Source organism: Lissotriton vulgaris, chromosome 7 (genome assembly GCF_964263255.1).
Source record: "Lissotriton vulgaris chromosome 7, aLisVul1.2, whole genome shotgun sequence".
NCBI lineage: Eukaryota > Metazoa > Chordata > Amphibia > Caudata > Salamandridae > Lissotriton > Lissotriton vulgaris.
In genome coordinates, this window is record NC_141695.1 from 884,569,156 (window position 1) to 884,583,332 (window position 14,177).

At 44.3% G+C, this 14,177-nt stretch overlaps 1 protein-coding gene across 1 annotated transcript in view; it reads right to left on the reverse strand.

Annotated features, from left to right (window-relative positions):
- LOC147702618 (cationic amino acid transporter 2-like) overlaps window positions 1–14,177 on the reverse strand; it is a 168,522-nt gene that overhangs the window by 52,099 nt on the left and 102,246 nt on the right. Inside the window, exons 6-7 of the mRNA XM_086928813.1 lie at window positions 9,364–9,586; window positions 7,413–7,549 (exon numbers count right to left, since the gene is read on the reverse strand). Of these exons, the coding sequence (XP_086784939.1) occupies window positions 7,413–7,549; window positions 9,364–9,586 (360 nt within the window). The remainder of the gene's footprint in view (window positions 1–7,412; window positions 7,550–9,363; window positions 9,587–14,177) is intronic.

Genomic DNA, 14,177 nt, shown 5'->3' on the forward strand with positions numbered 1-14,177 from the left:
TTTCCCCGTTAATGGTGAAAGGAGACGCTTTGGAGCTTTGCCAAGCAGAACGAGGCTTCGTTCTGCTTCCTGGAGCTGGGACTCGTCGGACGCCTTACACGCTGCATTACCCGGTCGGGGTTGGAATTTGAACTATTTGCAGATTTTTGGTACCTGAGGAAATTGGGAAATCTACCTCCATGACAAGACTGCTGTGGGCTGAGTCGGGGTGTGGGGTTCGTTATATACGGTCGAGCCGATTTCCGGGTTTTGTGTAACTCGTTTCACATCGTTGTGTGAAACTTTGGACGATTTCATGAAGCCTTGAGCTTCTAGCGTTTAGCGAGGAACGCGAAGTAGTTTGTGGCCACAAGTTAGATTAAACGCTATGCATACACAGCGGTTTTGCTGTTAATAGCTATCAGAGGGTTTTTTTTGTCAGATTTATGACTTTTTTCCCCTGTACATGAAACGCATGATAAAAAAAGGTGTTTTGGTACCCTTTTCATTTGGATTTACAACAAGTCTCTTTCCAGAAGAATCTTCTGTGTTACCCAAGTAAGGAGGGGAATTGGGGTGTGTTAGGCATTAAATGTGTGTACTGTGGAAACTTCAGGTGAGAGGACACTGAGGACTGTGTTATAAGTCTGTTTTCTTTGTTTCTTCTCTTTCCCTGCTGCAGGTTAGAAGACCTATATCCCCAACAAGAACAGGGTCTGCCTAGCTGAAACATAGAGTGAGTCTTGGCGTTTCTCTTTCTTTTTGTTTTTCCCGCCTTCTCCCTTTGTTCGGTCCGCTGTCACGCTGTGGTATAAATGGGCGTGTAGCGTTCCTAATAGGGGCAGAGGATTGGGACCATCCTCGCTTCCGTGGTGTGGGTTGAGCTGGGTGAAAATCCAACAGAAAACCAAGCCCACAAAATGTACACTTCCCGAGCGAGAATGGATGAGGATGGGAATAGTCTAGAGGATAGGGTCCCTACTATGCTGGACCTAATGGGGGCAATTAATTCCCTTCAGACAAAAGTCCAGGAATTGCAACAAGAGAATCAAGGGTTAAGACAGGAAATGAGTGCAGTAAGGACTAAGGATCCCGGCTGGGGTATGGGCAAACCGCCTTTGGTCCAGCCTGCCACTTTCCAGTATGACAGGAGTACAAGTGCGAGTAATCCCCCTTTAACGGTGAACGTTACTACCCCTACCCCAGTACCCTTGGCAGTTCCAGAAAGGTTCACTGGAGATTCAAGTAAATACAATGTGTTTATGAATCAGTGTCATCTCCACTTTATGTGTCGTCCCACTTCGTTCCCTAACGACTCCTCTAAAGTGGCATTTGTAATCTCTTATTTGGCTGGAACAGCTGCTGCTTGGGCGGTACCTTTGGTGGACAATGATGATCCTGTCTTGTATAATTACAGGGCATTTAAAGAACAGATGCGTTGTCTTTTCGCAAAACATGCCTTTATGCAAGCCAGTGATGCCGAGGTATTAAAGTTGAGACAAGGGAAACAGGATTTACTGACCTATGTGTCCACTTTTAATCGTTTAGTCTCTGAAACCCATTGGCCCACCGATAAGAGAACTTCTTTATTCTATCAGGGGTTATCCGAAGAATTGAAGGATGTTGTTTCACAGGTGGTGAATCCACCTGAGGATTGTGTAGAATTCATTGATCTAGTGGTGAAATTAAATCATAGATTGATGGAAAGGCGGGGTGAGAAAACTCGATTTCAGGTATCTCGAGTGGTCCCTGCTAGAAGTGAAGCAAGGAACACAGGAGAAGGTCGAACAACTCCTGAACCTATGGAGATAGGTGGTGTGAGGGGTCCCCTGTCTGCCGAAGAAAAGAGTAGAAGACGTACCCAGAACTTGTGTCTCTATTGCGGGCAAGGTGGTCATTATGCCAGAGAATGTTCAGTAAAGCCGTCTTCGATTCCTTCTAGAAAAGTGGTAGCATGTGTACAGCCATCCGAGGATTTGATAGTGGAAGATAAGTGTAATCCTTCCTATCAGATTTCCGGTATAGTCAAGAGAGTTCCTAAACATTTCATGATCACCGTGTGTTTGGTTATTTCAAACAGTCATAGGGCTCCTGTGTCTGCATTACTAGATTCTGGTGCCACAGGTAATTTTATGGATATCAAGTTGGCAGAACAATTAAAGGTGCCATGGATTATGAAAGACCAACCTGAACAAGTGAGAGCCATAGATGGAACCGAGTTGTCTTCTGGTACTATTACTAAACAAACAGAACCATTGTGTATGATATGTGATAACGGACACTCAGAATACCTCGTGTTTGATTTGATTGATGCACCCTCTTTTGGTATTGTGTTAGGGGTGCCTTGGTTAAAATCACACAATCTCAGGATTGATTGGATCAGACGAACTGTTACTCTTGATTCAGTCTATTGTCTGCAGAGTTGTTATAAGGTCGCCACGGATTGGATTACCCCTTTGACTTGTGCTGTAGGTGATGGGTTGAGTAGTGAATCGCGGAAGGTTCCTGATTCCTATGTAGAGTTTGCCGAGGTGTTCGGCAAAGGAAGAGCGAAGGATTTGCCTCCACATCATTCTTTCGATTGTAGAATTGATCTGGCACCCGGAGCTACACTGCCCTGTTGTCGCATCTATGCCTTATCCGGACCTGAAGAACAGCATTTGAAGGAGTATGTAGATGAGATGTTGGCTAAGGGGTTTATTCGTCCCTCCTCCTCTCCTGCTTCCTCAGCTATCTTTTTCATTCCTAAAAGGGAAGGTGGCCTCCGCGCCTGTGTAGACTATAGGGCACTCAATAAGGGTACTATTAAGAACAAGTATCCTCTTCCCTTAATACCTGTGTTGCTCGATCAACTGAAGCATGCGACGGTTTTTACCAAGTTGGATCTCCGAGGGGCATACCATCTCATACGAGTCCGTGAAGGCGACGAATGGAAAACCGCCTTCCGGACTAAATTCGGTCTGTATGAGTATTGTGTTATGCCCTTCGGGCTGTGTAATGCTCCGGCTGCTTTTCAGTTCTTCATCAACGAAGTATTAAGGGAATATTTGGATCTGAGCGTCATTGTCTATATAGACGATATTCTGATTTTCTCCAACACTGTGGCAGAACATGAAACCCACGTTCGCCAAGTCTTACAGAAATTGAAAGACCATCAGCTATTTGTGAGACTGGAGAAATGCAATTTCCATACTGACAGAGTGGAGTTTTTGGGATTCCTTGTGTCTGCTGAGGGCATTAGAATGGATCCCCGTAAGATCGAGGCTATAACATCTTGGCCCTCTCCCAAATGTGTAAAGGAGGTGCAGGTACTACTTGGATTCACTAATTTCTATAGGTGGTTTATCTCACATTTCTCGGAGATTGTTGCCCCCATGACTATTTTGTTAAGAAAAGGAGTTCCTTTTGTGTGGTCAGATCTGGCACAAATGTCGTTAGATCAATTGATAGAACGGTTCACCTCGGCCCCTGTTCTTGTTCATCCTGACCCTGCTTTACCCTTCTTTGTTGAAGCGGATGCTTCTTTGGGTGCAGTGGGGGAAGTATTGTCTCAGAGAGATGTAGATACTGGGTTTATGCATCCTATAGCTTTCTTTTCGAAAACATTATTACCAGCTGAAAGAAACTATACGGTAGCAGAACGGGAATTACTGGCTATCAAGCTATCTTTTGAAGAATGGAGACATCAGTTTTGGGGAGCTCGCCATTCCATTACCATCTTTACTGATCATAAGAATCTTGAATTCTTTAGGTCCGCTCGTGCCTTGACCCCTAGACAGATGAGGTGGGTCTCTTTCTTCAATGAATATGATTTCATAATTACCTATAGGCCTGCTGCACAGCAATTGAAATCAGATGCCTTGTCCCGAATATATGTGAAATCGAATGAGTGGGGGGCTGAAAAGGATTTGGGGTCTTTCATATCACCAGACAAGATTGTAGGTAGTATCTCTATGGATGGATTTTTGGTATCAGTGAAGGAAAAGTTGAGGGACATAGATCTGAACCCTTGGGAATCCCAGCCTTTGTTCTCTGTGAAAGACGGGTTATTGTATCATGAAACTCAACTGTTCATTCCTCCTGCTTTGCGGGAAACAGTGTTGGAGTGGTGTCATTCATCACCCCTAGTCGGTCATCCAGGAATGAATAAAACAAGGGAATTCTGTTTACGTTGGTTTTGGTGGGAGTCATTGTCACATGACGTCCAACAGTTTGTGGCTTCATGTCCAGTATGTGCTGTGAGTAAGCCGTCCCATTCCAGTCCGTCTGGCCTGTTGCAGCCTTTACCTATCCCTCCTGCTCCATGGCACACGATTAGTATGGACTTTGTTACGGATTTACCGTTAGAGTCAGGATGCACGGTGATCCTTGTTGTGGTTGATTCATTCACAAAGATGGCTCACTTTGTCCCCTGGTCTAAACTGCCAACTGCTAAAGAAATGGCCTTAATTTTTGTAACATCTATAGTGAGACTTCATGGTTTACCATCTGCCATTGTAACTGATAGGTGGGCTCAGTTTGTTTCCCATTTTTGGACTGAGTTGTGTGAGGCATTACAAATGAAGATCTGCCTATCTTCTGCTTATCATCCTCAGTCCGACGGTCAGACTGAGAGGATTAACCAAACGATGGAGCAATATCTACGGTGTTTGTTGACTTCCTTGACTTGTGATTGGGTGTTAGCTCTCCCTCTTGCGGAATTCGCATATAATAACAGCGTTCATTCCGCAGTTGGAATGTCCCCCTTTTACTGTTCCATGGGATTTCATTCAAAGGCTATTCCTATTCAACCCTCGGGTCATGTGCCAGCTGTTGATTCATTGGGAGTCGCCTTGGGGAAGATCTGGTGTATAGCTCAGGAACATCTGGTGAAGGCTAAAGAAGACATGAAAAAGCAGGCTGATAGACACAGGGTTCCAGCTCCCCTATATGTTGTCGGAGATCGTGTCTGGTTGTCCACGAAAAACTTGAGAATGGAAGGCTCTAGGAAATTGCAACCACGTTTCGTGGGTCCATTTCCTATAATAAAAGTGATTAACCCTGTGGCAATGAGGTTGGAGTTGCCTGATGAATATCGCATTCATCCGGTGTTTCATACCTCATTATTGAAGCCTTATAAGGATACCGATCAGACATTGCCCCCTCCTCCTTCTTTGTTGATTGATGGAGTGGAAGAATTCGAAGTCAATTCCATCCTTGACTCGAAGAGGAGAAGAGGGAGGTAATTGTATTTGATTGATTGGAAAGGGAATCCTCCTGAGGAACGCATGTGGGAACCAGCTACTGGGGTGCATGCTCCTCGTTTGACTAGATTGTTTCACCTACGACATCCGACTAAACCCCGTCCAGTTGGGAGGCCTTTGAGGGGAGGTACTGTTAGGAATTAGTCGAAGTTAGCTGCTTTTCTATCATTCTGTGCCTTCTTTGCACATTGTAATCTCGGTGTCCTCTCTCTGTTTCCTCTGTATTGGTAGCCTCCTCCCCTTTTTTCCTCTCGCCCCTCCTTCCTCTTCTGCCTTATCTGTGAGCCAGCACCAGTACTCGATGCTTGGTTTCTAGCCTGGTTGTGTTTTCAAACCCAGGTTGTGTTTTGGGAGTTAGCGTTTCTCCCTGTGATTGTGTTTCCCCGTTAATGGTGAAAAGGAGACGCTTTGGAGCTTTGCCGAGCAGAACGAGGCTTCGTTCTGCTTCCTGGAGCTGGGACTCGTCGGACGCCTTACACGCTGCATTACCCGGTCGGGGTTGGAATTTGAACTATTTGCAGATTTTTGGTACCTGAGGAAATTGGGAAATCTACCTCCATGACAAGACTGCTGTGGGCTGAGTCGGGGTGTGGGATTCGTTATATACGGTCGAGCCGATTTCCGGGTTTTGTGTAACTCGTTTCACATCGTTGTGTGAAACTTTGGACGATTTCACGAAGCCTTGAGCTTCTAGCGTTTAGAGAGGAACGCGAAGTAGTTTGTGGCCACAACTTAGATTAAACGCTATGCATACACAGCGGTTTTGCTGTTAATAGCTATCAGAGGGTTTTTTTTGTCAGATTTATGACTTTTTTCCCCTGTACACGAAACGCATGATAAAAAGGGTGTTTTGGTACCCTTTTCATTTGGATTTACAACAACAAGTCTCTTTCCAGAAGAATCTTCTGTGTTACCCAAGTAAGGAGGGAAATTGGGGTGTGTTGGGCATTAAATGTGTGTACTGTGGAAACTTCAGGTGAGAGGACACTGAGGACTGTGTTATAAGTCTGTTTTCTTTGTTTCTTCTCTTTCCCTGCTGCAGGTTAGAAGACCTATATCCCCAACAAGAACATGGTCTGCCTAGCTGAAACATAGAGAGAGTCTTGGCGTTTCTCTTTCTTTTTGTTTTTCCCGCCTTCTCCCTTTGTTCGGTCCGCTGTCACGCTGTGGTATAAATGGGCGTGTAGCGTTCCTAATAGGGGCAGAGGATTGGGACCATCCTCGCTTCCGTGGTGTGGGTTGAGCTGGGTGAAAATCCAACAGACACAACAAAGTGATCGGTTTAGGGCAGTATCTTAACAGTGTGGGGTTCAGTGCACCTGAAATTTGGGCTGGCTTTAGAGCTGTTGACACCCAGTGTGACAATCATTTATTCCGCCCCACCACCTGACCACCTCTTTGGGTTCCATAACAACCTCCTGGCAAAAGAGCCTCTCGTCTCTCCATAGCCCCTCTCTCGCATACATTTAATTTGTTTTAAAGTAAACGTTGACTTTACTAATAAGAATGTATATCTACCCAAACAAACACTTTTCAGCAACATTAGGAATAGATAATGAAAGACTGGGAGAAAAAAATGCAGTACGTCCTAACCTATTTTATGCAGTTTGCATTCAGCTCTTTGATGACAATTCGTAACAGTCACTGTTCTATATCAGGGTTGTATCTTATGAACTGCTGTAACAAAAGGATCTCTGTGACAAAAGCAGTAATTGACTCAGCTATCAACATAAAATACAGATCTGTGATCTGCATGGTAGGTGTTCATCGCAGCAGGCATATTAACCGTCTAAGCTATTTTATGGAGAGTCAAAACTGCCCCTAGACAAAACTCTGATCTCTCTTTCTCTCTCTCTCTCTCTCTCTCTCTCTCTAGCAGGAACATTGATCACAAGAGTTATCTTGACATTTTTAATGCTGCCTGAAAACTGGATGCTCAAGGTATTCTGCTGAAGGTGTTTTAAAATTGTAAGTTATTGCTAAACACAGCTCCCCCTCCACAGATCAGCACTCCCTCCCCAGGGCAGCGCCCAGTGCGGCTGCACCAGTTGTACTGCCCTAAAGCCGGTCCTGCCTGACATTTGACTGACTGTGTAAGATATCCCAGCATTAAGCTGGCATTGTCTCACATGAAGAAACAAATCCGCCCCTACTGCTTCAGTGCTGTCAGGTGCAGTCTTTATGCCTTACCTGCTACAGCTCCCGACACCAAGGTAGCAATAGCGGGGCTCTGGCGACTGTTCACTTTGGCCAGGGGAGTGAAGAGGAGCCCGTCTCTAGCCATGGCGAAGAGAATCCGCGGCATTGGGAACATTGACCCAAGCAGGCTGTAGAGAGACCAAGATGGAGGTCAGAATTGTGCAAAAACATAAAGGCAAAAAATAAACTACAACAAGCTCTAGAAATTCAGACACATACTGAGAATTACGATTATGTTGCATTTGTTCGAGCTGTGTGGGCCCAAGACATCACTATGATGGAAAATGTATGCACACAATGGTGCCTTAGTGAATTTCGGTCGTGGGTGGGTGTTGGCTGAAAGGGACAAATCTATGCACAGTGATGCGAAATCCTAACAGGAAAAAAAATCAATTTTGCCGATAATATACCTCTGTGAACGCACTTGTGCCTGTCCCATATTTTCAGATATTTTTGTTTTGCATTTCGATCGGGCCTTCATTGTATCTCTTAAAGCAAAATTGCTGAGTCAAAATTTTCTTGAGAACAATACAGATAAAATGGAGGTAGTGGAGTTCGGCAAGGGTCAATTCCTGTGGAATGAAACCTGGTGGCCGATTGAGGCTGGTGAATGTCCCCGTCCAACAGCTAAGGCCAAGAACCTAAGAGTGATCTTTGATGATCAGCTTAATTTTGCAGCCCAGATCAATCATTTAACTTCTTCCTGCTTCTTTCTACTGAAGACTTCATGGAAGATTTTCCTCTTTGTTCCTCAGGAACTCAGGAAATAGGTAGTAGTAGCTCTTATTCTTTCTAAAATGGACTACTGCAATGCACTTTTTACAGGCATTGACAAGGGACAGAGGATGACATTACAATTGTTACAAAATGCTGCTGCATGATTGGTATTAAACATTCCGAAAGGCCATTCCACCTCGGCTGGCATAAGGTCACTACGTTGGCTCCCTAGCCAGCAACGAGTAGAATTTAAGTCCCTCTGTTTGGTGCACAAGGCATATATGGAGGTGGTTTGGTTGATATCCAGAAACTGTTCTCATGGCATACTCCTACCAGAAATCTTAGATTCACAAATGTGAGACTCATTCTTATCTTCAAAATTCGCAGAGCAAGATGGGGATGTAGGAGTCTATCGCACTGTGCAGCCAAACTGTGGAATCAGATGCCTATCACTATGAGATTACAATTCAATAGGCAGCTTTTTAGGAAATTACTAAAATCTTGACTGTTTCCCTCTAACTAAGGCGCCGGTCTCATCGGTACAGTACCTCTTTACACTTTCAGCCCAAAGACGGCGTGGCATTCAAGCGCTTTACAAAATTTGATCTTATCTTAAGTGAAGACCAAGTTCTACATTTTAGAAATGTAAATGCAAATGTGTGGATTCTAGTGTGTGTCTTTTGGAAACAAAGTTAGTTAAGACATATTTGCCAGAATATGGGATTCGTGCTTTATAGATGATTTTTAAAACAGTTCAAAATTGGAAAACTGATTTCAAATCGGACATGAAACACAAAGTGTGGCCCTGTAAGTCAATCCAATCACGTTGTCCTCACTGTATTACATGTTAGGGAAATTTGGGGTAATAAACAAATGCATTTTGGCCCAAATGTGCTGAACACTAGTATTTGGGAGATAAGTAGTCTACCACGAAAACCCTTGAGCAGCAGAGGGATGACTAGAGTCATCTCTCCCTCTCTCCCCCATGGCACAAGGTGGTTGCTTGAGCCTGATGAGCTTTTGGGATTGTGATATTGCTTGGGTTTCCATATAGTGCATGAAGGTCAGCTCTTGTCCTTTTAGTGCGTACACTGAAATGACTATGGTTTGTGGTTGTAGATGAGGAGAGGAAGAGGTTATGTGGACCAGCCCTGCCCGAGTGCCGTATGGTTCATTGTGAGATGTGTTAAGTCCCTTCTTCATATTCTCCACCCCAAGTGCTCACCTGGTCGTGAGGGCACAGAGTGACCCCACAGCCACAACGTACTTCGCCACGCTCCAACCCACATACTCAAAGGCGGCAGGCAATGGGCTCTTTGTGTCCAGGAGGTGGTAGGGCATCATGAGGGTGAGGGCAGCTGAGACACCAAAGTATGCCAGGAAGCAGACGGAAAGTGAAACTACAATGCCCACTGGAATGGACTTCTGTGGGTCCTTGACTTCTTCCCCTGAAATAAACACCACAAGCATCAGTTCAGAAGGCTCGAGTTTACTTTCTACATACTGTTAACCACTAACTTTTGAGTTACAGAGTAACCTTCAACCCACCATAAAACGCTTCAACACTTTGTCAGGGGTAATAAGTGCTATATAAATGCAATAACAATGCTATATAATTAGGAATGTAGGAAATAAAAGAAGTGGTGCAAACAGATACAGGTTTCATTCTTAGTGTCCACAATGACCCAGTCATGCAATCCATCACAATACTTTCCGATCCTACTGCTTTGCTATTGGTCATTGTGACTATTACTTGCCTATGTTTGTCATATCTCAACTGTGAACTGAGGAGACCTAGGAATATGTACATTGGCCTCTCCTCAAGATTTGCATATGCGTATTTCATCATGAGAAGTTGAGTGGTTTTGCCTAAACAATTTGTTTTGACTTGTCAAACGTCTGTGTGAGTATCCTGTAACATGGCTCAGCTCGAAGTTTCTATTGAAATTAATTAAATGAGACACATGCTGCAAAAGTGGTCAGCTGATGCTGAACAGTGTATGTGAGATGAGGATCAGATCTCTACTCAGGACCAACTGAGACACAAGATACAACAAACAATATGCGTTTTACAAACCCCTTCACTTCACAGAACACTTCTGTTGCTTTTAAGCACCATGATAACATGCTTCAGACAATATTTGAGCAATTTCCTTGGTGGAGGCATCTTACATTTACATTTTTAGACGTTAGCCTTACATTTTGAAGGTATCCAAGCACAAGTTCATTGTTTGGTGATATATTCTTACAGGAAAGTCTCACATTTCGGTTGACAAATCTCATATATCTCAGCTATGGATATCTTTACTCAATAGGGTGACCACTTAACTCCAGGTCATTACAAAAATGGTCTTGAGTCGTAAATGTTTCATCTATAAACTGTTGATTTATGGTGTTGTAATCTTATTAGTTCAATGGAAGTAAAACAATGCTACAATATCCAGCGCTCATTAGAATGGCACACAAGTCCAGGACTGAAAACAGTATCTGTAATGACCTAGATGGACTTGGTCACCATCTTACCCAATGTTCTGCCAATCTTTAGTTTCAACGGTGCTATTCTCATAGTATTTTAAACTTTAGTTTTTTAGCAGGGTACTGTATTGTATTGGCAGCATCTAATTTTGGAAAAACAAAATGTGTCCACTCTGAGTTACAAAATAAAGTGCTAACCTTCCAAACAGGTGACTAAGGCTAAGCAAACCGTTTGCTTACTAGTATGGGGGAAACAATACGTTTTCTTAAAATAACCCGCACCTACCAAAAGGTCCTTTAGTGGCATGCTTCATCATCAGGTTCTTCCCGCCCTGCTGCGGGACGGGAAGTGCTATGACCGATGGATATGTGTGTCTACTTTTAAGTGAAGTGAACTTATGTGTTTGGTGTGAGAGTGGAAGGGTCAGGAATTACTGAATTAAAACACTCCCTGGCTATATGGAGAAACTAAACTTTAAAGTTTATTGACCTGTGTGGGTTAAATATCGGTTTGAGTCTGTGGTAAATCTGAGTTTGTTTTTTTCACTTCACTTGCTGTTGCTGGCAGAGCAGTTATTTGGTACACATTGTTGTAGCTTGGCAGTTGTTCCATTGTCTGCAGGTCATGACCTCAGTTTTTGCAGAGTTGAGTTTTAAATAACTGTTTGTCATCAATTCATCAGTAGGACCTTCAATTGCTACTTCTAATTGTCTGTTACACGCTGTTACACTCTCTCCTGTTCGCACCCCCTCTATGTAAAGCGCTCTGATATCTGCAAACATCTTGTTCGCGCTATATAAAACTTTCAAAATAAAATAAATAAATGTTCCTGTTAGATTTGGGGGTTTCTAGTTGGCAGAGGTTGGTACCTTTGTCCAAATAGGGAACCTTGCGTCTAGTCAGTGTAAGGGGGTACACTCCTAAAATAACCCCTGCTCACCCTCTTGGTAGCTTGGCATGAGTAGGCAGGCTTATCTTAGAGGCAGTGTGTAAAGCATTTGTGAACACATACAGTAATAAAGTGTCAACACTACAGATGGACACCACACAAGTTGTATATTAAAAATAAGTATATTCAATATAGATTTAAAACAAGACAACAAAAGACAAAAATCCACAATACTGTACTTAAAATGGAAGAATTAGCTTCGTTCTCTTAAGATGGTAAATGCAACACTTTGAGATCAATGTACCTTAACATGCGTAACGCTTCTACAACAAAAGTGTTGCAGGGAAGGTGATGTGGTAGGTCCTTACACGCAAGGACAGTGATGCGTTGAAGATCTGGTGCAAAGAAACAAAGATAGCGCTTTCTTCTTGATACTACACGCTTCTCCGATGTTGCGCGACGTCTCGAATCGATGTGACAGCTGCAGTGGCGACACCCTTGTTCAGTGATACGATGACAGCGGCTTTGGCGGCGACACTCTCCTCCGATGATCAGAGGCGCTTCGGCTTGATGCGACAGCTGCAGCGGCAACACCCTTGTTCAGTGATGCAACGGCTGCGGCAGCGGCACGCGTCTCCGTGGATGCAAGGTGCTTCTTGTGATGCAGTGCAATGCGACAGCTACAGCGGCGACACCGTTGTTCAGTGATGCAGCGGCCGCGATGGTGACACGCTTCTTCGGTGTTGCAAGATGTTTCTTGTGATGCAGTGCAATGCAACAGCTACAGAGGCGACACCCTTGTTCAGTGATACGACGGCAGCGGCTGCAATGGCAACACTCTTCTTCGGTGTTGCAAGACGTTTCTTGTGATGCAGTGCAATGCGACAGCGGCGACACCCTTGTTCAGTGATGCGTCGGCAGCGGCCGAGATGGCGACACGCTTCTTCGTAAGATGCTCTTCCAGCTCCTTGCGACACGCAGTCCCTCAGAAGGCCCAAATACAGCTGCAGGCACTTCCAAAGAACTCTTGGGGATCTGGTGGATGTAGTCTATTGTCTCTGAAACTTCAGCAGTAGGCAAGCTCTTTTCTCAAGCCCTTGGACATCCTTCACAAGTTGAATAAAAGTCCACACAAAGTTTCTTTCTACTTTCTTTGGCAGTCAGGCAACCACTGCAGGCCGATCCCCCAAGCAGCACTTCAGCTTAGGGATTGCCTCTCCTCAGTTTCTTCTGGTTCCTCTCCTCAGCAACGGGTTCTTCTTGTTTCCTAAAGTGAACTAAAGTTCTGGGGTCTGGGCCCCCTTTTTATACACAGTTTCTCTTTGTTCTCTGAAGGCAGAGAGGCCTTTGCCTAGTCCAAACCAGTTCAGGTCAGTCCTGGAGCACTTTGTTGACATGACTCCTTCTTTCCTTTCACAGTGCAGGGCAGAGACATCAGACGCACCACAGGAGGTGGAGCCAGCATTGTGGAGGGAAAGCACAGCCCTATTCAGGTCCCATGTGCAACTTCTCTCACCTATCAATAAGGAGATCTCTCTATTCAACCCTGTTCTGACTTACCCTGTCTCTGTGAACTTCCCAGTCCCCTGGAATTCCCCAGCCCCTGTCACTCAAACTCCAGACAAGGAATACACAACCTAGCAGAGGCAGGCTTGGATGGTTAGACAAGAAATTACCTACTTTCTAAAAGTGGTATTTTCAAACACAGATTGTTAAATCCAACTTCACTAAACAATGTATTTTATCATTCTGAGTTAAGGCATACTAAACTCGAATTTTTACCATGTTCCCTGAGTCAGTTAGGATTATAGGATGTAATATTCAAACTGCCCATTCTGGCCTATGGGGAACAGGTAGCCGTGCAACAGTGAAACATGAAAATGGCTGTAATTCACTATTAGGAAATGCCACTCACATCAGGGCTTTTCCTACCTTAAACTTACAATGCATCCTGCCCTTGGGCCTACCACAGGGGTGTCTAATATGAAGAAAATGGAAGGTTTAGGGACTGGCAAGTGGGTGCACTTGCCCAGTAAGCATGGCAGTACCAGACTGCACACAGGCTCTGTAATAGCAAGCCTTGGACACACTTTTACAGGCTGCTATTGTGGGTGGCACAACCAGTGCTGCAAGCCAACCAGCAGCATATTGAGTACCAGCCCTGGGCACTCCTGGTGCACTGTACTGGGGTCTGACAGGTAAACCAAACTAGCCAATCATGGAATCACTAATACATACTTCAATGTACAATAGGGAGAGCATATACATTTAGCACTGATCAGTAGTGGTAAAGTGCCCAGAGTCATAATACAGCCAACAACAGGTCTGGAAAAATATAGGAGGAAGGCAAAAAGTTCAGGGATGACCCTGCAAAAAGGGCCAAGTCCAACAGTTCCCTATGGCTGGCATTAATAAAATGTGGGGAAAGAGGAGGGAAAAGTGCTTCAATGAGCAGTTCCCTCACGGGTTGAAATGTTTCGAAGACTGCTCCTAAGCTTTTCTTCTGGATCTATTGTATTGTTCCCTGTTACCACTCTGACTAATGCCTAGTGCCGTTAGCCTGTTAGGTGTTCTCCATTAATATACATCCGATGTGCAATACATTTGTTCTTTAACTACTTGGTAATTTTCTTAACAGAACAAATTTGCTATTTCTTAATTAACAATCTGGAAG